The sequence below is a fragment of the Gastrolobium bilobum genome, unplaced genomic scaffold, assembly GCF_033153095.1.
Source record: "Gastrolobium bilobum isolate Gb01-03AN ecotype WA unplaced genomic scaffold, APGP_CSIRO_Gbil_v1 utg647, whole genome shotgun sequence".
Lineage (NCBI taxonomy): Eukaryota > Viridiplantae > Streptophyta > Magnoliopsida > Fabales > Fabaceae > Gastrolobium > Gastrolobium bilobum.
This window is the reverse complement of record NW_026899122.1, coordinates 57,740-83,421: the sequence shown is the minus strand read 5'-3', so window position 1 is coordinate 83,421 and position 25,682 is coordinate 57,740. Positions and strand designations below refer to the sequence as shown.

The following is a 25,682-nucleotide window of genomic DNA, read 5'->3' as shown; positions in this document are numbered from 1 at the left end:
AAAACAACAGTCAATTGCGACAACAATCATCACAATTCACAAATCAAACTATGAAATGACAGAACCTAGTCAAATATATGTAACCTGAGAAGGGAGGAAAATATTGCTAGCATCCAAGTAGAAATCGAGATCTTTCATTTTAAGAACAGTCAACGGAATATGGTAAAGGAAAGCCACAACTAGAATGCATTGGGGAAAAACAAAATGTTGAGAAAGATGAAAAACATCACCGCATCCCAGGGGACATAAAACATCGGTGACCTACCCGCTGAAGGTTAAAACAAAACAACAATCTCTCCTACGATGAATAAGAAACACAACACAAAACGAATATCTATTGTGACAAGCACAGAAGTGGTGACAGTTTATCAACGATCATTCAAAGCAACAAAAAATATAATCATTAATAATTCATGATCCGAAGAATTCCAATTACTTTACCGTCAGTGAACTACAATAAAATCCTGACAAACTGATCTTAGAAAAGATGCAAAAGCATTACAGCTCCAAAACATTGTTTTTGCCGCAGAAGAAAAGAAAAGACACTAATTAATTTAATAAACCGAAACGAATTAAGGGTAAAACATTGGCAGAGCAAGCACCTCAGAATCCAAGCTTGGTACGACGCCAGTGGCGGCGCTTAGCGTTGTACCTGAAAGGGAAAGAGAAGCGTTAGCGAGAGAAGAGAAACGCACTGAAATCGTGAGCATAAACAATAGAAAGAGATATACATACCTAATGGTGTTATCGGTCCTCATCCTAATCCAATAAGGGATGGGCCTGTTCTGCCTCATCTTCTTCGCCAACTTCTTCTTGATTCTGAAGGTCTTGTGTGACGGCTGCAAACAACAACAACTCAATCAACCCACCCCCAAACCAGAAATCAAATACCAAAACCACAACAGAATCTTAATCACTGCAATTACAATGTGAAGATTCAAGAAATTCATTTTAGTTGATGAATACCATTTTCGCTTTGTCTACGGATGCCCTTCTACTGCACCGAGTATGGAACAGAGACCGCTCAGCGAAAACCCTAACTACGAACGAAACCCTAGTAGCTAACTCCCCTCTTTTTATATGTATATGTATTATTATTAGAAAAAACCAAAATTATTTGGCTTGGGATTCACTAATTGGGTCATTGTTTGGTAATCAATTATTTACAATAAATAAATAATTTATTTTCTAAATTAAATTAATTTGAAAATTACATTAAAATTTATTTTAATAATAAAAAATATTTTATGAACAAAAAAATTTCTAAAGTATTTTTTTAAACAACATCAATAAGGTAATAATCTCTCTCACACTCACATTATAAATATTCTACATTCATAAAAGAATTGAGAAACACTAATGTCGCTGGGTGATTTTATTTCATATTTTAAAGAGTATTGATGCATGACTTTAAATATTAAAATTATTGATTATTAAACACATTAGTTTCAACATAATTTCCCTTTAACATGTATGGCTTTGCAAATATGCTCGTAAATCAATGAATATCTCCAAGACTGCAAGATACACGAGGGAAATGGAATGACATGTTCTGTATTATTAAGATTGCAGGTTTACATTTTTATAAAAAAAAATTGCATTTTTTCATATTTCAGAATATATATTTTTATGATAAGCAGAATAATTTAGTATTACTGTCCAATTAAAACCTTTAAACAATGCATAAAATAAAGTTTAAACCCATCCTATTAGATAATGTAGTTTTAAACTCTTTATTTGTTTTGGTCCAGAGACCGACTTATTGGACTGGGTCAGTGGAGTTACGTGGGGGGATGGTGTTAGAGCAAACAAAGACCATTTCGATCAGGACAAAGAATGCTAAATAAGAGATTTGGATAAAACCTCCTTAGCCTTAGCAGGCCTAACTAGACCATGCTTCATCAAAGATATCCATTCAGAACGACCAAGTTCAACTGGTCCTAGGCCTGAGTCCAAAAACAAAAAACTTGTCCTGGGCCTCAAAGTGACTTTATATGAGTAACCATATTTGGATTTACAACTAGCATAACGATCCATGTTCAGCCCATCATTGAAATAATTTAGTGAGAACCTTTACAAAAGGGACAACGTAGAAATTGTGTGTTTGGACGAGGATTTTAAGATAGAAAGGAATGAAAAGAAAAGGTAGTTAGCCTATATTCCTTATTTATCTTGATCTTTGAGATATCATCATTTTCTGAATCACTGTCGTGTAGAAGTTGCAGAGCAATTTTTAACAGTGTGATATTTGCTGTATATAATGTGAGTTTGACAGATATACAATAAGCAATTATTGGGTTATGTACAATTGCTTGGATTATAGCCCAAAGCCTTATGGTTCAATAATGGTTGTCTTATTACTTTATAATTCCTTATAGCTAGATTGTCATTGAAGAATTATCTGAATCTGTGATTGCACTGGTTATGTAACTGTAGCAATAGTTAATCTTAATCACCTGTTATATTTGATGAAAGTTCTGAGCCAAGGGCTCATTAGCTTGATGAAGGGAATTAGCTATTAGATAATTTTGAAATGTTTAGATGGCCTCCGGTTTGTGTTAATTGATTGAAAGGCTGAGTTTCATGTATCTCTACAATAAAACTGGTATAATGTAATATGAGTTTATACAGATCGGTTGCTTGATTTTAGATTCATTTTTATGGGTATGCAAATAATTACTTGATTTATATTTCGTTTCTTTTCGATCTTTTTGTTTTGAATAGGGAACTTAAAAATTTATGCTCTCTTCAATTCACTGTTTTCTCTGCGCCGAATTGTGCATTCCTTTGACAACCAAGGAGTGCATCCTCAGGGGAGTGCAATATTGGTTCCAAATTATGGAAATAAAATTTTGCCTTTCCATTATGTTTTTCTATTGTGAGAGCATAAAGTAAAATAAAGTTACTCTTTTTTAGTAGTAAAATAAAGTTACTTTACTCGACACAAATTAGTATCAAGTTCATGCTATCGGTTGATATCTTTATGAATTTTCTGCTTAGTGTTGATATTTTAATTTCCCCTTTAGTTTTCCATTTTATCATAGAGCTCATGAATGTCATGACATTTTGTTAGTGAAACTGATAGAAGAAAATACAGATGAACCCATAAAAAATTTACAATCTTCCTTTCTACATTGATAAGTATAGCCATTTACTTGGTGACATATAATTTCGCACTTTTTCTTTTTTTAAAAAAGTACAAAAGTGAACTTTTTTTTTTTTTTTGGTACATAAAAAGTGAACTATTTACATAAGCCCATATAAACATGGGAGAATCATCTAGGAAACGAAAAATATATCCTTTTGATCCTTCGAAAATCAGACCAATACTTTTTTGTTTTTTAAAAAATGGTGGAACCACTTGGTTTGTTTTTATAGCATAACCTAAATCATGTTATGTTGCATAAGAATTATAAATTCCTATAAAAATAGGGACTCCTATTATTGGAGAAGAAATTTTTTTCTTACATTAAAAATTAAAAATTTTACCATCTTTTTTTTTTTACTTTGGTGGGCCCCATAGTTTGTGGTTCTGCGGGAGAAAAAAGTCTCTCCTATTATATGAGAGTATAAAACCCATAAAATTAAACTTATTTAAAATAAATAGTTTGATGCACCACTAATTTAAAATTTTTAATGAGAATAATTCTTAGCTTGAATCTAATTTAATAGTGCACAAGCACCAATAATTAAACATGGTTGTCTGACCATTCAGGGATGCTGAATGGTATATTTTATTCTTTAGTATGTCCTTTAAGGGGTGTTTGGTACTGGAAATTTTTGTTTGAATTCTGGACGATTACTTGAAATATGGCTGAAATAAAAAGTGTCTGGGTATTTTACAAAAAAAGTGTTTGGTAGGACAAAATATTATTCAGAATATTAGTTAATTTTTTTGTAGAAATGTTTGGTTGAAAATAAAATATTGCTGGGAATATGAAGAAATTTGACAAAAGTACCCTTGTTGAGAATAACTTTTATTCAAGACAATTTGGCACATTATAACAAAAAAACAAATTGCAAAGAACGACCATCTTAGTGGGCCACCTAATGTTGAACCTTATCGATCTTCATCTTGCATTTCCTAAACCGTGATATTATCATTGTAGGATCATAGTGTTGGTAAGTTTTGTTTACAAACAGAGCCCAAAGTTCCTCTGCTGTCTTTCCTTTGCAAGTGATAAGATAGCGTCGGGGGATAATTTAGTCTGAAAAATGGAATGTGAAGAAACCAAGACCTGGGAATTGACAATTACCATGTTTTAAATGGTAATTCAATTCCACAATCAGTAGTGTAAAATGGTTGTCATGGAATAAACTATACCCAGTCAAGTTTTATCTTTTCCTTCTACCAATTGTGGAAATAAATCATTCCCACTTCCACTTTTCAAGACATCCAAGAAATTACTTCATACCAAACAGCCTCTTAAGTTATTTTTCAGCTGGGACATTTTTTTTTTGGAAATAAAAACTCTTTTTTTGGAAATATTTCAGCTGGGACATTTAGTTCAATGCATAGCTCCCGAAGAATTATTTTTATATTTTTTTAATGAGTTCCACGAGTCTTCCTTATGAACTCATTAATATTATTTCAAGGACATGATCTATGAGTCCTAGAGGAACTTAAAAGGAGTAAAAAATAAAAAATAAAAATTTAATGAGTTCCTCAAGGGAGTGTCAGCAAAACACATTGAAAAGTTAAAAAAATATAAAAACAATTACGCGTGGCTAGTTCGCAGAACTAAATGCCCGTTAGTGAAAAATACTTCTGAGGATGTAACAAGTGTGTAAGGAGTGGACCTCGGAGGGGCGAGCATCGGCCCCTTCCTAAATTTTAATTTTTTTATTATTTTATATATAAAATAATATATATTTTATAATAATAGATTATTAGTACTAATAGTTAACCTCTCCCTTAAAAATATTTAAAATAATTAATATTTCTTATTAGTTTTAATAATATTTATAATTTTAAAATTTTATTTTTGCCCCTATGATAAACAAATTCCGGATTTGCCGCTTACAAAATACATATAATAATGTCCCAAATGGTCAAATAGCCATTAAACATCTATTTGAAGTCTTAGAAAATAAAGTGCCAATTGGGCACCAGATCCGATTTTTTACGGCCGTTTTATCTTTCTTTTTTTATCATGAAAAATCATATTCTTATGTTACATGGTGTTTTGGGTAGAAATCATGGTGTTTTTATAATTTTAATTTATTTCAGGGTTATAATAGTCTTTATATTTATAATTTTTTAAGATTTCAATATCAAAACGACATCCTTTTATGAATAAATGCAGATAACTTATATGCATTAACTGGAGAAATATTTTTCCCATATTATATTACTCTTATTTTAAAATATGTGCTTATCTTTTTTCTAAAATTTGGTGAAATCCATTTTCTTTATCTCTTAATATGAGAAAGTTTATCTCGTACTACACGAGAGAAGTAATTTCTTTTTATCATATTGTTTCAAGTGTATAAACATTTATATGTACATAATTTACATCTTATTTGGACCGGAAAAATAGACTCATATTTCAGGCTTAATTATATTGTGTCCTACTAAATTCGAGGTTTTACTTTAATATCATATTATTTATTTATTTTAACAAAAGATGTCCAGTATCTATTTTAGAAAAAAGAAGGCAGCTAAAGTGAAAGCAAAGGGGCTTAAGTTAAAAAGAATTTAATTTTCATCCCGAATTTTTTTTTCCTTAATTTGAAAGCCATCTAATTAAAGATGAAAGATGATTTAACAAATTATATGATGAGCTAACAAGACTAAGATTAAATAAACAAGTAGTCCTTCTAGCTGTACCCAATTTTCATTTTGGTCTTTATTTTTTTCAATATCAATTTTTACAATTTCACTTAATGAGATTTTGTTCCTTCAAAAATGAATACATTAATAATTGAAAAATTATAAAGACTAATTCTTCCTAAGGATAAGGATAAATAATTTAATAAGAAAAAAATATGCTTTAAAAATAAAATAAATAAAAAATACAAAGAACAATATATATCTTTATGACAAGGATCAAAATCAAAATAAATAGAAATATATGAACTGATATTTCAAAATAAGTTATACTTACCAAAATCTAAATCGAGTGACAACTTATTGTTTATTTTAGCCCAAAAAAAAACACAAACTACATTGTAAGTGGGCCTCGACTTGTTCAATCTCGGGCCTAAAGTAAAGATGTTTTGCAATCGTGTAAAAGGCCACCCGCGCTTGAGCTTGACATAGTGGCACTTGATGACTTCACACTCTTATCTATGCATAAATTTTATCCATTCAGTAGCATATGAGATAAATCAATTTCATCAACACCAACACAGTGACTCGTACCATCCAATAAGAAACCTTGCCTGCTTCCTTCTTGTTTGTCATTCAATCTCAATAATAGTCTTCACACATCAAGTCACATGACAATAGGTAATTTATACAGGACTTCATTCTAGTCTTTGGACTTCCTCAATCATCGCAATTAGTCCTAATTTCAAAATTTGCCTTTTTATGTAAAGCCATTTTATTAGAAGCTGTCTTCTCACATAATAGGTAAGTTGAAACTGTCTCATGGTTTCTGTTTCCCAAATCTACTTAGGATATTTGAATAGACCATTTCCATAGGTAATTTAAAGCCTTGTTGGTTAATTTCCTTTTAAATGCCAAGAAAAGTAGGTGCTTAATCTTGTAATTGTCTGTTAACCTTACAGGGGAATGAATCATCTCATGTGGAAAAATAGTCATGTGGTTATGTTATTTAATCACAATCACTCATTGATATGAAAGAGAAAGAAAAATGTAAAATTTTTAAATGAGTGATTGTGATCAAATAACATGATCACATAATCACGTTATAGTGATTTTGACAGGTAGAAGATGTTAGAAACAGAATAGTAAATACAGAAATATTATTTAATGCGCAAGCCAACCGTATGGATTGGTTGTGGTTTGCTTACCCCCAAATCTTGACATTTTGCAGTTGTGCATAGTACCCCCAAGCATGTGCTTCATCTTGACTAATTTCAATGGGGACAAAAAAACTACGTCTCTAGCACATTTAATCCCCCCCAACCAGGTGCCTTGCAGTAGGGTTAAGAACTACATGCCACACGACAAAGTATTAGTATAATGTTACATAAGTATTATATACAACCAATATAAACCCAAACCATTAAAGTGTACCTTATTTAACAATTTGAGTTTTTAGATAAGATGATTGTTTTAATTTTATGATATTGGAGTTTATGTGGCTAAATGGTCACGAATTCGATATTAATCATCCTTATTTTATTAATAAATAATTAATATTATAAAAAAATTAGTACAAGTAAGTGGACTCGTGTATTATTTACTTTTCAAACGTAAAGTAATATATAAAATTAGAGAAAAATATTTCTCCAATCACCGGAAATAAAGTTATCTCCAGTGAACTCAAAACGACGTCGTTTTGGTTTATAAAATTAAAAAGTTATAATGATAAAGACTAATATAACCCTGCAATATATTATAATTACAAAAATATCTTGATTTCCGTTCCAAAATGACGTCATTTTGAGCTCACTGAAAATAACTTTATCTCCGATGACTGGAGAAATCTTTTACCCATAAAATTAACATCTTGAACATTTTGAACATTTTGTTTAGATGTCTATTTTAACACAAATAAAATTTCAACACCGAAATTATCAAAATTTCAACATTTTGAAAATTTTAACACAAACGTTTTAATATGCATGAGAATTTATTGTATCCTTAAACAAGGGTGAGGTTCTAAATTCGAAGCTATTATAGTCTAAAACCGTAATAAAGAGATTTTACCAACAACAAAAAAACCATAATAAAGAGATAGATACTGAACAAATTTTGTATTATCGATGTTGGAGTAGTTGGACTTTGAATAAGATTGATAAAATGTTTGGTACAAACAGCATTCTTTATAGTAACAGCATTCTATTATATGTGTACATACACGTTAATGGTGGAGGCAAAATTGGAACATGCACATGGAAGTTGTATATCCCTATTCATGGGGTCCTTAATATACTTCAAAAATTGTGTCCGATATGCAAAATGGCACCCATTGACTGCGGGCGGGTGGGGACTGAGTCACATCATCTCTTAATTCACCCTCACGGCTCAGCCTTCATTTTCTTGCTTGCTTAGCAACGAAACCGCGTCAAGACTCACGATAGAAAAGCATATATGTTAATGCATAGAAGCTTGATCTCATGAAGAAATTCTCTTTGACCATTAAATTGTGAGTAAGAAACAAATTATATGTTCAGAACAGAGCAATATGTGAGTTTCATTTCCAGCTGTTCATTTCTTAAATGAAAATTGTTTCATTGAAGTAATAGGCATGAATTAGTTGTCAATCCCGTCTACTTTCTACGTAAAAGATGTATACCACTGGTCAAAAATGGAAGCTTTTGATTTTGCATTAAGTACAAGAAAATAATTTCACCTAAAAGGAGTTGGGTTGCATTGTTTTGCGCTGGAGATGCCACGTGTGGGAAAACTTAATTGTTTCCTTCATGCTTGAAGGAGGTTAATATATATTACACTCATAAGTTGTATAAATACTTTGAAGGAAAAAAATATCTCCGGCGGGTAAACCTTGTTATTGAAGACCATGAGTGATATTATATATCACTAATAGATTTGAACTCATGTATAAAGTAGAGGAGGTAGATGATTAGAATTATCACTGTACAATTATAAATATTAAAAACAGACTTACTTGATATGTATGAAACAGACAGAATCAGAAGAATGAAAAAATGCAGTATCAGAGGAATAAAATCCGAGCCCAAGAACGTGTTTCCTTAAGACAATTTGTCCCCTCACTGATGTCAAAGGTTGATGGACATTTGTCTCCCAGGATAGAGCTGATTTCGTCTGAAGAGTGGCGGCACTACCAGTCAACAGCCCAAACGAACACAACTAAATGCCAGAGGAAACTACACTGGAGTATGAAAAGGAATATGCAAAACCGGAAGGAGAAAAATTCCGGCAGAGTTTCAGTGCAGGAAAAATTGGATTCATTTTCTGAAGGTGTCAGTGTCTATTTATAAACAACGTAAGGTCACGTTTCAAAAGGCACCTATTCGACGACGAAACAACACATCCGTTGGACACGAAAAGACACATTCTTTCAACACGAAAAGACACCCATTCAAGGATGAAACAACATGTCCGTTAGGATGAAAAGATACACCTGTTTGTCGATGAAAAGACACACATTTTCACAACCAAACTTCTTATTCATAACCAATAGATTGTCTACACAATTTATATATATAAATTCCAACAATCCCCCACATGGATAAGAAGTCAATTCATCGTGACTGGAATGCGTAAGAATATAAATGCAAAATGTAATTTCCTCAACGAGAAACAACTGCATCGAGATAGGTGGAGTTACCTTTGAACCTTCTCTAGTGAAAACCTATCGGATATACTTGGTCAATCGGTGGTCTAGGTCGACTTGAACCGTCAAATCTATTAATGATATATAATATCACCCATTGTCTTCAATAACAATCCTTCTCCATGGTATATTCAATTAATAATAGATGTACGAGAGATATAATATAAAATTATTGGTAGACCTTCAATTAATGATTTAAGTTTTTTTGGTTAATTTGATTCTTTACATAATACCACCTCCCATTTGCATAACGGAGTGTGTAAGAGAGATATTTCTCAAACAATAGGAACTTAGGAAGAAAATAAACAAATCCAGGAAAAGACAATTGACAAAGGAATATCGCATATGTGCATGCATGTGTATATTCAAGTTAGGACTCAACATAAAGAAAAAGACATAAAGTTGCTCAATTTATTAGAGAAATTCCCATGTTATGTACTTATCCCCAAGCCACGCAGCTGACCCTTGTTATTTTTATAGTTAAATTCAATGGATTATGCAAATTGGCATGTGAAGCAGTGTGCTTCGTGAGGAGAAAGAGAGTCCAGACATGACACGGGCATGATGGGTGTTATGGAATTAAGATGAGGGCAACAAAACCATGGGAGGTTTAGGATTTTTCTCAAACAACCGTGGAGAGAAATACGTCGAATACAAATTAATTAAATAGATAAACACTGCTTTTGCTTCCATCACCCATGTTATCTTTTTGGACCCATTTCACGCGTATGCACGGGTGGGTCCTAACCAGTATATACAATTATACACATTTCACTTTCTTGACCTTTTATGCATATTAATTTGATGTTAGCTGTAAGCCAAAAATAAAGCTCCCGTTAAAGAAAAACAAAAATGAAAAAAGAAAAAATATAAGAGACATAGATAGGGATATTTACAAAGCTCCTAATCTTTCAATCCATGACATACATGCTACTTGTTCTTTTGTCTCCCTTTCTATTCTTTTTTCCTGTCTTTATTTTTTCTTTTCCTTTTTACTGACTGTTAACGTTCTTCTTTTTTGCTTCAGCTTAGGAAGAAACAAAAAGCAAAACTATACCAAAACTTAGAAAGCAGAATAGTTTTACCTTTCAATCCATAGATAGCTTCGTAAGCCAACATAAAACTAAGCTAAAAAGATTCTTCAATACAAGTGATTCTTCATGAAGAAAAAAACAGCACAAAATTGACCATCTTCTTAATTGTTGGCTACACGTGGCACATAGACAGAAGAACATCACCCTCTGCAGAGTGGTCCCCACATTGTTTTATTCAAATAAGGTCTTTTGCCGTCAGTAGTTTAGCACATGGGACTGATCACATGAAAAAATGTATAGTGATGCAGCACGACTGAAAAATTTAGTGGTTCCTATCAGGAGAAAATTTTTTCTTTCTTTTTTATTCATATTTTTTTTTCCTTTTTCATTTTTTATCCTTCCCATTTATGAGAAGGGAGCACCATAACACCCTAATTCCTCTCCTGATCACAGATGGGGTGAGAGTGACCAAAATTACCCCTTCAGTTCTTCTGTGAATGACACAAACAAATTTTGTAGTAAAACACAATAAAATGAATCTTTCCTGTACCTTATGAGACATAAATAAGCATGCAATAGTCACCACTCATAAGTAACTGCTGCATTTTCAGCAGAAAGAAAGAAAGGAGTGGTGTTTGTTTAACTTACCCAGTGGTTTTTGGAATTTTAATATTTTATTTTTCGTTCTGAGAATTATCCCCACAAAAAGATTGTTTTATATCTTGAAGGAAATTTGAATTTATTTAGCACAATCTATAACATGGTGAATGAACTCTAGGCACGTGGGTGAACAGTAACTAAGAGACGAACATCGGCCGTTACCAACCAAAGTCGTGAAATACTGCTGCTGATGTCCTTATTCATACCATGCCCCATATCGTACTGTTTCCCGTTCAAGCATCCTAAGCACTAAGCTATCAATTACGTGTAAACAAACTACCCTAAAAATAAAAATAAAAGGTTATATTTATCTTATATTATAAAAAAATAATTATATCATGTTATATAAATAAAATTATAAGAAGGATCCATATGTAAGAGAAGAGAGAAAATATAGATATGAAATCCACTTTCACTTTGTATGTATAGAAACTTATTTATATTATGCAACATAAGATAAATATAATCCAAAAATAAATCGATACAAAAGGGAACTCTCAATTTCATTGCTGATCAACTATGTGTGTATTGTACTTCTACCATACGCTTGAGAGCGAAGAAAAGCTCCGTGACAGACACCACTAGAAAAATTCAACTACTTTATTTAATAAAAAGCTACATAGAATTGTTTATAACTTGTCCCAAGACCCAAGTACCGATACTTTTTCTCCGTGACCAGTACCCTTCAATTTAGGCCCCCATCATCCCCAACAGAAAATAAAGAAAAGAGGAGAGGATTTTGTTGCTCTCATATGCTAGTGAAATGATAATAATAGTGAAGGAGATTTGATCAAATGATTTGACGTATTAGGGTAATTATGATGGTTCAAGAATCTTTGATCTTAAACCGATGTGTCCCAACTTGGGATTGACCCAATTATAAAATTGATGCTAATACATTGATACAGAAAATGCAATGGTAAACAGTATTTATCGATGTTTGTCTTGTGGCAAGACTGATCCCACCAACAAATAATTGCAACATATGATCGTTATCTTGGTCGCGACCAAGGTCTGAAATGGGATCGTATCTGCTAAAATATGACACAGAAGCTCAAATTGATATTAAAAAAGATAAATCATTACTGCAATTGGGGCTTAATATGCATTTGAGAATGATATGTTCAAAGATCTTGTAGTTCAAACATCACGCAAGAGGGGACTACAAACTAGTCATTATCTACAATTTGCTCCCTATCGATCAGTACTCACATGAGAATAATCTATAGACTATGATCTTAAATTTTAGAATTTTCTTGGCGTCCAAAAAGGGTAATAAAGAAACAGATAATAATGAAGTTAATAATCAAATGATGGTAGTTCAGGAAATTGAGCAGATGAAATGAAAGCATATATTCGATCTTGTTCAGTATTATCTTTGGAAGGGATTTAAAATTTTAATCTCAAAATTCACTCCGAATCGAACTAGTAGCAAAGCAATGAACTAATTGTAATATCTTTATAAAAATAAAATAATAATGTTAACAAATATATAATTCAATAGACTATATACATATATTTGAAACAATAGTACATAGCATAGACTGAAAGACATGTGAATTGTTTCTTGAAACACTAATTCAATAATCATGACTTGCAAATTGCAATACAGCCAAGTTATAGCTGATAGGTAAAGAAAAAGAAGGTAAGACCTCAAAATCCCCATGTGGGACCCCCACTGTGATTAAATTGGTGCCAGATTGTTTAGAAAAAGTGCTACATTTGGAACAAGCCCAACTACATAAACCCACCACTCCTCCACCTCCTCCTACTTCAGTTGGTACCACAATTCTCTATCACTCAACATTTTCGCCAACACTTTCTGAAAAGAAACGTTTCTTTTCCCTAACATGGCCAGACCACAACAGCGATACCGAGGTGTCCGACAAAGGCATTGGGGCTCTTGGGTCTCTGAAATTCGGCACCCTATATTGTAAGTGCACCTTTTGTTTTCATTCCCATGCACATTTCACTTGTCTTTAGAAGCACCTTCATTTCAGGGTATTAAATGCAAAAGAAAAAAAAAACGTTTCCTTTTTTGTGCAGGAAAACTAGGATATGGCTTGGTACTTTTGAAACTGCTGAGGATGCTGCTAGAGCCTATGATGAAGCAGCGAGGCTAATGGGTGGTACAAGAGCAAGAACAAACTTCCCTTACAACCCCAATGGGTCTCAATCTTCATCTTCGAAGCTTCTTTCAGCAACTTTGACCGCTAAACTTCATAGGTGTTATATGGCTTCGTTGCAAATGACTAGGCCATCACTTCCAGAGCCTCAGAGAATTACTTCACCAAATGTGATCTCAACAAGCAACTTTCCCATGAAAAGTAGCGAGACTGATATAATGTTGCCACAAAAGAGACAACAGGAGGAGAAAGAATCAGAGGGGAATTGGGTTTTCAAGAAGGTTAAACTGGAAAGTGATCAGCAATTCAAGCCTCTTGAAGAAGATCATATAGAGCAAATGATAGAAGAACAACATATAGAGCAAATGATAGAGGAGCTTCTTCATTATGGGTCTATTGAGCTCTGCTCTGTTATTCCACAACAAGCTCATTGATTCATAAACATTTTGAGCATTTTGCTGGTTCACATTCTTATTCTGCTAATTTTACTAATTTTCTTCAACAATCGCAGTCTCTAATAGTACTAGTGCTTTAATTTAGCTCCTATCTAGGTCCTAGATATCTTCTAAGTGACCCATTGGACAATGTTCTATGTATAGCCAACCATGTTGTAATCTGTGATATTATGTATCTTTTCTGGCTCTTTCTTCTAAGATCATGACCTCTGCAATTTGCATTTCTAGATTGCAGAATCAGTCTCTTATCTGAAATGTAAGGGGAGGTTTGTCAAAAGGCACGGCTTTTTAGACAACTGGCTAGAACCCTTTTTTCAAAGATTGTAATTTCATGCACTGACATTGCTCTCAATTCTGACACAAGTATTTGAAAAAAAAAATCCTTTGATTTAATTAGATTAAAACAAACCAACTTATCCTGCATTGCTACAGCAATAAAATTAGCAGGGATTACTTGACTACGTGAATGAAGAATCTGACATTTCTCTTCAGAATCCCTTTCATATCTTATGTACCGAATGGGATTTTTTTTTTTTTTTTACTCTTGACTATTAAAGTAACTGTCACCCGTGGAGATACTTTGTTACGGTGGATTTTATCCTATTCTTAGGGGGGGTAATCTATCGAGTGATATGACATGGAAAAATAATTAATTAGTTAAATAAATAGGTTAGTTATATCATTTTTAATAATTAAATTAGTTGGTTTAATTAGTCTGTGATTAACTTTATGTGATCAAGTATTTAAAGCTTGATTTGTTTTAGATTCAGGATGTGTTCAAACGGACATTTGACAGAAGGTGAATTTTTTATTTTTTATTTATTTAATAAAAGTGGATTTTTAAACCATTTCGCCACTTGCGTTCACATAATGAAATCGAATATTGACTAAATCAGATTAACAATTGATTTAAAATGTATGCATCCTTTGTTACTCTTAGTTAAATATTTGAACGGTAATATTAGATAAGTATGTTATATTAAAATTATTTAAATGATTTTTTAAAATTTACGAAATATTTATTTGATTTACGTATAATTTAATATTTCTTATTTGTTTTACCTTTAGGAATAGTATGTAAATAATATTCACATTTTAATAATTATTTTCATATTTTGCCAAGAAGTATATACCTTAAGGAATCCAAATATGGTTCTTGTTGCAGTGTAGGATGGAATTTTTTTGGGAATTAAATTTTAAATTTATTTTATGAATAAAACTTTAATTTTAAAAGATGTGTCATTTTGTCGCGTATGCGTTGTTTCATCATGAGTGTTATTTAAATCGTGACTTTACGTTTTTACAAAAAAAGAATCAGAATTTTAAGAGATGAATATTTGTACATATTTTTTTTTTCTTCTGCTCTAATGCGATTAGTCAAACATAGTTTAAGTTTGATGAGGCTATTTTATGTGGAAGTGTCGCTACAAAAATAGAGATAATCTATTTTTATTTTTTTTATGGTAACAGAGATAATCTATTTTATCCTGAAAGATAATTGTCTACAAATATTGGGCACTATAAAAAAAGTAAAATTGTCTTAAGGACAGTGTGAAACACTGGGCTCAGATTTTTCTTTTTCATTCATATATTTCCATGCAGTGCACTTTAACTTCATATTATTGCATGATTTGATTTCCTTCCCTGTATCTCGTGGAATTGCATTTGTTGTTGAAATAATCTCTGATACAGAGATTTTTTTTTTCTTGCAGTAACTAAAATGGTGGCATAGTATATAATCACTCTGGAGGGAGAGATTGTTTACGGTAAAGCCCTTCTCAAATGAATGCCTCCACAATTCAAACATTTCACACTTCATTAAAAATAGTACGTCCTGAGCCTAGTCAACCACCACTAAGCCAACTGGCCAACCCATTTTGGGTTCTAACAAATATTATACTCTCTAAATTATTTTAAACATTATTTTTCTAACAATTTTGGGCGAAGAATGATATCTTTTTAATTTGTTGGGCATTGTTGCTTTTAGAGTGAATGGACACTGAATAAGATCGAGTGGATCTTCTAATGATTTATGTAAGGGTCCATTTGTATATCCAAGGGTGAAGGGTCTTTCAAGGTTCATTTTTGCAGCTCCTCTTTTCTGCGAACTTTACCTCTGGCTCTCACGCTTTGTTTCATATTTTTCCTCCCCCACTAGTGGATCAAACTACATAATTTTCAGAAATTCATAGCATCTTCTCGATAATATCATGGTCCCAGCGGAGTTTAGCATGTCCTACAATCATTCATTTCAATTTATCACAGTTACGCATACATTTTTTCTCCAAGAAATTGTTTTTTTTTTATCACAATAAAAATGCCTTTCGTTTTTTTTTGGGTAGACAATGCCTTTCGTTTTAGAAGAAAAAGTATCTAATATTACTTTAGATAATTTTGTCTAATATTTATCCAAACGACGCCGTTTTGGGTTAAAAAATTAAAAAATTAGAATGATAAATAATATTATAACGTTGAAATAAATTAAAATTACAAAAACATTATGATTTTTGTCTAAAAACAACGTCGTTTTGATTAACATTAGATAAAGTTATCTAAAGTAACTTTAAAAAAAAACAAACCCTTAGTTTTATTTGTGTTTGTTTTGGATATAGTTTTTGAAAAAAAATAAAAATCAGAATAAAAGCTAAATGATATATTTTGGAAGCCGAGATTTTTAATTTTTAAAAAGGTCAAAATATTATTTTTTATTTAAAAATATTTTTTAGACATTGGTCCAAATACAAAATACTTTTAACTTTTGAAAAAAATTCTTTTTATAAAAACAATACGTAAAAGTTTTTCTTTTTTATAATACATTCAAACAAGTCCTAAATTCACTATGTTTGTTTCATACAGACATTCAATTTTTTTTTTCAGAGAAAAAAATAGTGTTTGCTTCGAGCAGTAGAAGAATAATTTTTTATCTTTTTCTTTTAAGTGTTAAAGAATAAAGCCCAGTTCCAGTTTCTATTTCTGTGTTGCTTCATTTAAAGGAATTCACTATCCTAAGTCCTAACCAGAATCTTTGAACATGTTTAAAAACAACTATGAAAACGATAGTGATATCAAAATCACTAGATCAATTTAGTTATCCTAAAAGGGAGACAGTGTGTTATCAGTGAGTGTGTAATAGTTTGATTGCTGACGATTTTACATTTATACATTTCAAAAGCGAACATGCATGTCGTTTTCATGCCACATCTACTGCAAATTTTAACCGCTTTTGGCTGTGTGAAATTTGGTAGATATCCTAATCATCTTTGATAACCTCATGTCAGCTTCATTAACTTCAGATCTTATTCAGTTCAGTTTAGCACTATAATTAGTCAATTCTAGATTCTCTCACAGTTGCAATTCTAATCTCCGCAGTATAATTATGGCTTTAATGAAATTGCTCACTTAGTTGTTCTATGGTCTAGAGCAACAAATCATAGCAAAATTAAAGGTGATTATGATTATTATTTCTATCTGTTGAGATATATAAAATCATGTAGCCTCACCCAACAGCTTAAGCTTTTGGGTTGAATTGGTTCTTTATATGATATCAGAGCCTCGTGTCCCGGGTTCGATTCTCACCGCCCTCCACTTTCTCTTGAGGAATTTCTCTTAGCTCAGATAGGTGGGTCTGTGCATTGTCCACCCTTCAAGCCCAATGGACTCTCATGTGAGGGGGCATGTTGAGATATATAAAATCATTAATGTAGCCTCACCCAACAGCTTAAGTTTTTGGGTTGAATCGGTTCTTTATACTATCCAAAATTGACTATCTGCAGGGCTATTGACATAAAGGGCCGACCCAGTTCAAATACCCACTTCGTGAGTGTCTGGGGAAGGGAATACTCTAGGCAGTCTTTCCCCTGCCATCAACTACTCTAGGCAGGCTATTGACATGATTTTGAAATTTTATGCCTTATTTTTTCTTGGCAATGTGTAAGACTTTTTCCCAGCAAGTTAAAATGGACAAAATTACACAATCAATTTGGCCTACTGAGATTACAAAACAATGTATCATACTTTCAACATTTTAATTGAAGGGTTCTTGCAATTTATGTTTATTTACTGTCTAAACAGAAGTATTTGGTTTTTTCCAGAAAGGGAAACAAATAAACAAAAAAAAAAATTAAATATATAAATGTTATATAGATCCTTGCAATTTTTCTGGGGGAAAATGAAACTGTCGTTAATTTTACTTGGTTTTTTCCTCTTCCTAATGGCATAGATAAAATACCCCTCCAGACATGTTAGAAGTATAGTCTGTATCTAACTAATAGTTTAGATTTTAGATTTATTTCATGGTATTCCTATATTCAGGCCTCACAGGCTTCAAGACTTTAAGATAAAATGTGAGGGGTTTGTGTGTTTTGGTGTCCCATCTCTATCAGTGAAACTTCATGATTATTCACCTGTTTTGGAATTGATTTTGTTCCCCACAACCATCAAATAATAAAGTTGTTTAGTCTCATTATTTTGTTTTACTTTTGAATCAGTAAAGTTGGTTAAATCATGACATCTAAGTGAGTTTTTCATCATTAACAGTTTGAATCTTGTGTTATAGAGGAACACTTTAAGGTTTACTCTGCCCTCCACATTCCTCATTTTAGCGTACAGGTGGCAAGACCAACAATTACTAAACGGGGGTCTACTTTACTCTCCCTCTCAGAAACGAACAGAGAAAGAAAGGGTAAAATGCTTTATTGCATGTCTATTATCTAGGAATTCCTGTTGATTAGCTTAATTAATTGCCCGTGCATGAATTGATGGCTTGAATTGGACGCACTATGGCACTTTGACTTGTCATCATTACTGCTATATTTTTTTGCGCATACTCTGTTATATTTAATAACTGAAGTGGATTTTCTATGTCAGAAACAGTTGAACATCTTTGTTTAGATTAGTTTTAAAAGAGTGGTCTTGATTTCATGAATATATAGAATTCATCGCCGTGTTGGGCAGGTATATCGGCTTGAATTCATGGCATGAAGAATCTCAGATTCAATCTCGAAGTTTGAGGGAATTATGAATGTCCCGTTCAAGTGAAGCATATATATATATATATATTCAATCTCATTTCCTCTAGCTCCCAATTAACGGTACTAATACTATCATCAACGGTAACCGCTTAATTTATGTAAATTTCGAGAATTAAGGTTAAGCTCTTCCTGTTGTTTCTCTCACAAGTGGACCTAATCAGATTTTTATTCTAGATTCATAGTTAACAACATAAAAAATAAAATAAAGTACTTCCAAACGAGCTAGGTCTATCATTTTGCAAGTTGTAGCCAGCTCTGAGGTGAAGTGTGGTGAAAAACACCATAGGAGAAAAGGCTCTCTCGATTTAATGTCATGGTACAAAATTTCATTAGAAGGCATCATACTGAGTTGGAAACAATTTGAGTGACAAAAGAAAGGTAGGTGAAGGAGTCAAAGGTGAGATCTTCTTAGAATAAAAAGCAGTCAAAACCAATCATGCTGCACCCAATCATGGTGTATATATAGAATCTCTGGTAGAAATGCTGAGTGAGGGACAATCATACAAGACCTAGTACCCTTTTCTTACCTAAAACCCTCCATCAAATTTTTACAGAATTATTTTGATTAAGAGGTCAATTATTTGTTTTTTAGGTGCCTTGGATCAGGTGAGTCGTGCATAAACCAAAAAGGGAAAAAGGTTTTATTGGAAGAAAAAGAGAGGGAAAAAAAGGTTGGTGGCCTACCCTGCTGAAAAGCCAAAATACTTTCAGCGAGCAGTTTTGGAGCATAATAAGAAGTTTTTTTTTTTTTTTTTTTTAATAAGTTGAGTGGAAGATGATATTTTAGCTTGCAGAACACAAGGACAGGCAAACGCACTATGATAAACTTCAATAGTATACCGTGACATTTGGTTTTAGATTATACAACACAAGACATGTCTCGAATTTCCGCTACTTGTCGTTCCTCATCCCTTAACGTGGTCGAGTGCATGTGCACACTTAAATCCATTCACATGGCCCTAAACCAACCACGCTTATCTTAACCTGAGCAAACAGACAAAGTCACTTGGGTCCACCTTACATGGACTAGTTTTCTTTTCTTTTGTCTTGTCTCAGGCCGGAAGTGGAAACAATGCCGGTGTTTTAAAAATTCTAACAAGTGAAAGTACTGATAACCATGACAAAATTTCAAGGATTTCCATGTGGCCGGCATGATTAGAGAGTGTTTGTATGTATCTGTTTGTGAGAGAGAGCATTGCTCGTGTTATATTTTATGCTGAATACTTGAATATGAATCCTTTGAAAAAAAAAACGTTATAATAAGACACTTGTCATCTAATGATTTACGAAGAAATGAGAGGAAAATATACACGTGCAACTATAATTATAAATCCCAAATGTTTTGGTTGTTATTGGCTTCACATACTGTAAAGAACCTTGGGATACACCACTCTAAAAACTAGCTCTAAGGGTGGGAGTGCTCAAGATCTTATAAACTCCACATTAGTTGCTCATACAACCAATGTGGGACTATATATCTCAACACGCCCCCTCACACGAGAGCCCATTTGGCTTGAAGAGTGGACAATACAACAGGCCCAGCCTACCTGTGCTAAGAAACGCCACAAGAGAAAGTGGGGGGCAGTGAGACTCTGATACCATGTAAAGAACCTTGAGATACACCACCCCAAAAGCTAGCTCTAAGGGTGGGAGTGCTCAAGATCTTATAAACTCCACATTGTTCATACAACCAATGTGGGACTATATATCTCAACACATGCAATTATACTTATAGCTAGAGATGTTTATTATTGGTATGGAATAACTTAATGAATTTAAAAAACCAAATCGAACCAATGAAGATGGTTCGGATTGGTTCATGATTATTAATAATGTTTGGATATTGGTTTCTTAATTTGGAATCTGATAACCCCATATCCAGCCCAATAACCTAATTGTCCCTTATCTGTGGTTGGCTCTTGGTCTTCGTCTTTCACCCTGCCTTCAGATATGTCCCCTGCTGCGTCTTAATGTTGCCGTGCTGGTTTTCCTGTCCTTTTGTTGCTGAAAGATAAAAACATTTATTCTGTTCTTCGTCTTGTTTTGTGTCGTCAAATTTGCATAAAAATGAAAAATATAATATAAAATGGAGGAGGATCCATTTACAAATTTTTTTTACAAATTACACTATCTTCTAGTGTTTTCCCGAGAGAAGATAGTGTAGTTTATAAGAATTTGTAAACAAAAAAATTTATAAGTATAACCTTCCTCGTATAAAATTACTAACGTGGCATATGTCTTATCACTTTAGCTGCATTGTTGTATTGGCAGGATTTATATATATATAAAAAAAAAAAAAAAACTATTTGCATGTCACATGATACAAATTTTCTCTTCTATACATCATTCGATAACTGTGCTACTTTTTTTTTTTTTCAAGTGGTGGAGCGCACTAATTTGTTTCTATGACATGAGATAACTATCTCCTTTGACATGAGATTAATAAAACAAACGTGTAACCCGATTTAACCAAATCAACGACTATTCATGGATTTGATTTGGTTCAGGTTTGACGAAAAAAAAAAAAAATGAACAACCCAATTTGTAGCTGTTAGAATTTTCTTGTATGAAGGCAGCAGATTCGCTCAACTTTAGCCCATTATATCAAGAGCACAAGAAAGCCAAAGCTCATTATAGGAGACCCGTGGCAAAGAAAAAACCAACCCACCCACGTATAGGCCTGAACCCCTAGGAGGAGAAAATCAATTAATTGTCGTTTTTAGTGTACCAAAAATAAATAAATTAACTGTCGTATTTTATCTTCTAATCCAGTGCACGAACCATTGGGTAGACGTGATTGCGGTTTCTTTTTTTTAGACGCACTGTGAGTGCATGTAGGACCTAAATTGGTTTGGACTTTGGGCCCCGTAAGAGCATGTTAATCGTAGGTCAATTGTGGAGTAAATCTCCGCTATACATATATAAATATGTTTGGGCTGAGTTTTCAGTCTATACATTCTTTCCCAAAGTATAGTTGTGGCCCATTAGATCCAGATCATAAGGAAGAAAGTCATTACTCATTATAGGCCACTCCCACGTACAGCAATTATTTTGATTTACAGATAGAGCCCTTTAGATGACCAAGGAAGACAAATTGCATTGTCTAGCAGCTCTAGCTCTAGCTCTAGCTTCCTTTTATTAAAGTCTGACTTGACTTTACCCAAACTGTCAAATAAGCACTCAGTGCTCTTATTATACGTTATATTACGGGAAAAACTCAAAAACCCTCTTATGATTTCATTTAAAATCACTTACACCTTTGTGGTATTTTTTTAAGATGATAGGTTTCATTGAAAAGGGCGATAATTCGATAACTAAAGTTATTAGGTGTAATAACTAATAAGCATTTCACAAAAAGTATGTAATTATGGTTATGATTCACAAAAATGGCGAATTTTTACTTCTGTTAATTAACAAAATCATATATTCCGTGCATAAATTTATAACAAGCCTCATACATATGCTAGAAGATAAGGTGATTCCAACTAATGGTGCAATTCTCAGTATGCATTCTTCAATAAAGTCTGAAGAACGGTCAGTGTATTGCTTCGTATAACTGACAGCATACTGTGCTCTCCATAGTCGACTGTGCCGCAATTGAAAGTGAGAGTATATACATTTTAACAATTAACTTTTGCATATATATATATATATATATATATATATATATATTATTTTATATGAAATAAACAAATTTTTTACACACACAATGAGTCTTATTATTTTTTTTCTCTCTTCTTATTTGTGAATTTCATTTATAATTTTATTTTTACTATACGAGATAACTTTTTTCTACATCCCCAAAATTCCGTGTTAAATACCGAAAGGACCTTGGTTTTTCGATCTTTCCATAACTGGACGAAGGCGAGAAAATTTTGTCTTCTTATATACATGTGATATTCATATTAATATTATACCGTTGATTAACTCCTTCTCGATCCGGGCAGCGTATAGATCCCGTATGGCAATTGAAACGAGTGGTCAATAAATCAGGTCAAAAAAGTACTCAACTCAACATAAAAAAAAAAAAAAAACCCATAAAACTCCCTCATATGCGTTTACTTTGAATATTAGTCTTCTCCATATATTTCATTTATGGGGAATTGTACCCTCACGTTACAGAAAAACAATTCCGCGTCGTGCACATGCTTGAGAACTCTCACTAGTAGTTTTTCTTTTTTCTTTTTTTTTTTAAAATGGGGCTCACAAAATTTTTTTCCTTCTGCATAACATAACAAATTTGTCTTGCAACGTTATTCTTATAAAACACTTCGTTTATATATACATACATAGCAAAGGCTTTATTATTTTCTTTTCACATAAAATAGGTTATCTTATATTGTAGAGAGAAAATAAATAAATTTCATCATTACAAAAAAAAAATAAAGTACAAAAATCGAAATGAAAAAACATGATAGAAGCTATCTTATGTAAAAAAGAAAGTAATATTTTTCATGTACCAAATACGTACAAAGGCTTGTACCAAAGGTTTTCACCAATATGAATGAAAAACTTTTTCAAATTTGAAGGCCATATTATATTAATAAACACTCTAATAGGTTATTATCATTATCAATTTATTATCTATACCTCGTGTTATATTAACATATAGCAATTTAATCACAGAAATCCGTAACTAATCTTCCAGGAAAATTGATACGTTAATATCTTTCAGGCAATATATACAACAAACCAAACAAAATAAAAAGGACGTGCATTTTTTTTTTTAAGCAATTGCTGACCCTAATTTAAGTCAGAGTGGTGATAAAGTAAAGATTCCTAAAATAAAAGCCTTGGAATTTGAATTCCTAACATTCCAAGTTAAGTTTAACTGGTATCCCAGTTTATTTCTATGACAATCAAGTTAGATAAAAAATGAACATGCTTAATGTTCTAATAGAAAAAAGAACGTGCAGTCAAGCAACTGACCGTTCAATCCACTATCATGGTTGTTACTTATTCACCAGAGTGAAAATATAAGCGCGCACTTTAATTTCTGAGGGCATAATGTACCAATTACCCTTTACGCACACTATATATGAAATAACTTGTGAAAACTAAATCTGAAACACACTTGTATGGTAACAAGAGGATTTGCTAGGTAGAAAAAATTGCATATCAAGTTGGCTTTTCTAAAGTATCTATTGTCGGTTATTCAAAAAAAAAGAAAGTATCTATTGTTTGAGAGTAGTTTATACTTCCATGTGCATTTTAAGTTGAATAAACTTAGAACAGTAGTACTGGTGTTAGACATTAGACCGCACAAGAGGTGCGTTTGATCAAGTGAGTGATGATTGTTGAAGTATATATATAGACTATTGATGAGGGAGTACTACGTACAGCAAGCAAATAGCCGGCCTCTATACTCTCTACTGCATGTATTTTCTACGTAACAAGAGGTACGGCTACGCAGGAATATTCCAGAAAAGCAAGCCATAAGCAAACAAAAGACAAGGGGACTTGCATACAGATGCAACGTATATACGAGAGGAATATAATAAACCAGCATGCGGCAACTCATTTGTACATAGTCGCATGCTTGCAGATGTTAATTGCTGAATAAGTTGAACATGGAATTTCTCATCTTGTGATCATGGCATTTCTCATTGATATGATAAAGGCATAGTCAAAGGATAGCTACACAAAAGACATGGTCGTAAGTCATGACGCTTCGGTCAAAGTTATTCTCCACGTGTTGATTCCTACGAATAGTAGAGCTTTGCGAGGACATTGACCAACGTGTCATGTTTTTCCAAAAAAAAATCATCTAAATATCATGCTATGATTGCTATCTCAAAATTTTGTCAAAACAACACATTGACAAATTCGCTATGAGTTGTAGCGAGTTTTAGTTGACACGTGACAGAATAATAGAGACTCCTTACTAGTATATTGGTTTAAAAGTCAACTCATTTTTAAAAAATCATAAATTCTAACTTGGGTGTTCGAAGTAGGTGACTTTTTTTATTTCATATAACTTTTGAAATTTATACGCTCATAAATTTTTGATGGATTATTTTTTAATGTTGAAAAGTGAAAATAAAATAAAATTAAATAATATTATTCACATGGATAAAATATAAACTGCATACAAGGAAGCATTTTTTTTGACTATATAGAGCATAAATCTCGAAAAGTTACATAAAATAATTTTTTTAATCTAATTTGGATACCGAACTAAAAGTTATAAACTTTTGAAATTTTACGATAAAATTTTTAAAATTGACGTGGTACGAATAGATAAGTTACCAAACTCATTGTCACTTGTAACAAGTTTAAACGAAAATCATTGCCAGTGGCAGTTTAGACTAAACTCGTTGTTATTGACGGCAAATTTGATGCCCTATTGTTATAGGGAGTTACTAATCTCAAGTTGATTGAGATAGTTCTATCATGTGTATGAGATAAATATGTGAGGTTTACACTTTAAAATCAAAAGAAAAAGAAATGAAAAAAGCTGGTACAAAATTCGATGAGTGTATAACATGAGATAACTATCTCCAACAAAATGAGAAAAATATTTCCCATTGTTTTGTGTTACCGTAGCATTTTGAGAAAATTTTAACATTCAGATAAAATTTTTGTTTGTGACCGGGGGGCGGAATGGGGCAACATGGTTAAAGTCCCAGCTTTGCGAGTCAATGCATATTTTCACTGCTACCTGAGTAAGAACTCTTTTAATGTATTACCACTTTATGTTTATTGAGTTTAGTGGTCTTCCATAACATTACATGGGTCGTGGCTATCCTAATCTATACTTTTAATGTACCAAAAAGAAAGAAAAAAACAAGGAAACATTTAGATTCAGGTTCTATTAACCCTAAAAAGTGGGTGAAATAGGTAAAATTAAATGAATTATTTTTTTCTGTCTTAACAACTGATATACTAAATAGAAGTGTTTGCAGTCTGGATTGGATCGATTTTC

At 32.5% G+C, this 25,682-nt stretch overlaps 2 protein-coding genes across 2 annotated transcripts; one reads left to right on the top strand and one right to left on the bottom strand.

Annotated features, from left to right (window-relative positions):
• Positions 1 to 378: 378 nt before the first annotated feature.
• LOC133287429 (large ribosomal subunit protein eL39) lies at positions 379 to 1,060 on the bottom strand. Its single transcript, XM_061485043.1, has 3 exons — positions 967 to 1,060; positions 736 to 839; positions 379 to 652 (listed from the first exon to the last, which is right to left on the bottom strand). Exons 1-3 carry the CDS (start codon positions 967 to 969, stop codon positions 604 to 606), a joined length of 156 nt encoding a protein of 51 aa, XP_061341027.1. The 5' UTR covers positions 970 to 1,060; the 3' UTR covers positions 379 to 603.
• An 11,890-nt stretch (positions 1,061 to 12,950) lies between these two features.
• LOC133287427 (protein PPLZ02-like) lies at positions 12,951 to 13,883 on the top strand. The gene is made up of 2 exons (XM_061485042.1): positions 12,951 to 13,079; positions 13,193 to 13,883. Exons 1-2 carry the CDS (start codon positions 12,997 to 12,999, stop codon positions 13,704 to 13,706), a joined length of 597 nt encoding a protein of 198 aa, XP_061341026.1. The 5' UTR covers positions 12,951 to 12,996; the 3' UTR covers positions 13,707 to 13,883.
• Positions 13,884 to 25,682: the final 11,799 nt, after the last annotated feature.

Coding starts and splice junctions, on each gene's coding strand:
- LOC133287429 (XM_061485043.1), bottom strand. Junction 653..735: donor AGGACCGATAACACCATTAG/GTATGTATATCT, acceptor TTTCCCTTTCAG/GTACAACGCTAAGCGCCGCC.
- LOC133287427 (XM_061485042.1), top strand. CDS start 12,997: ATGGCCAGACCACAACAGCGATACCGAGGTGTCCGACAAAGGCATTGG. Junction 13,080..13,192: donor GAAATTCGGCACCCTATATT/GTAAGTGCACCT, acceptor TTTTTTGTGCAG/GAAAACTAGGATATGGCTTG.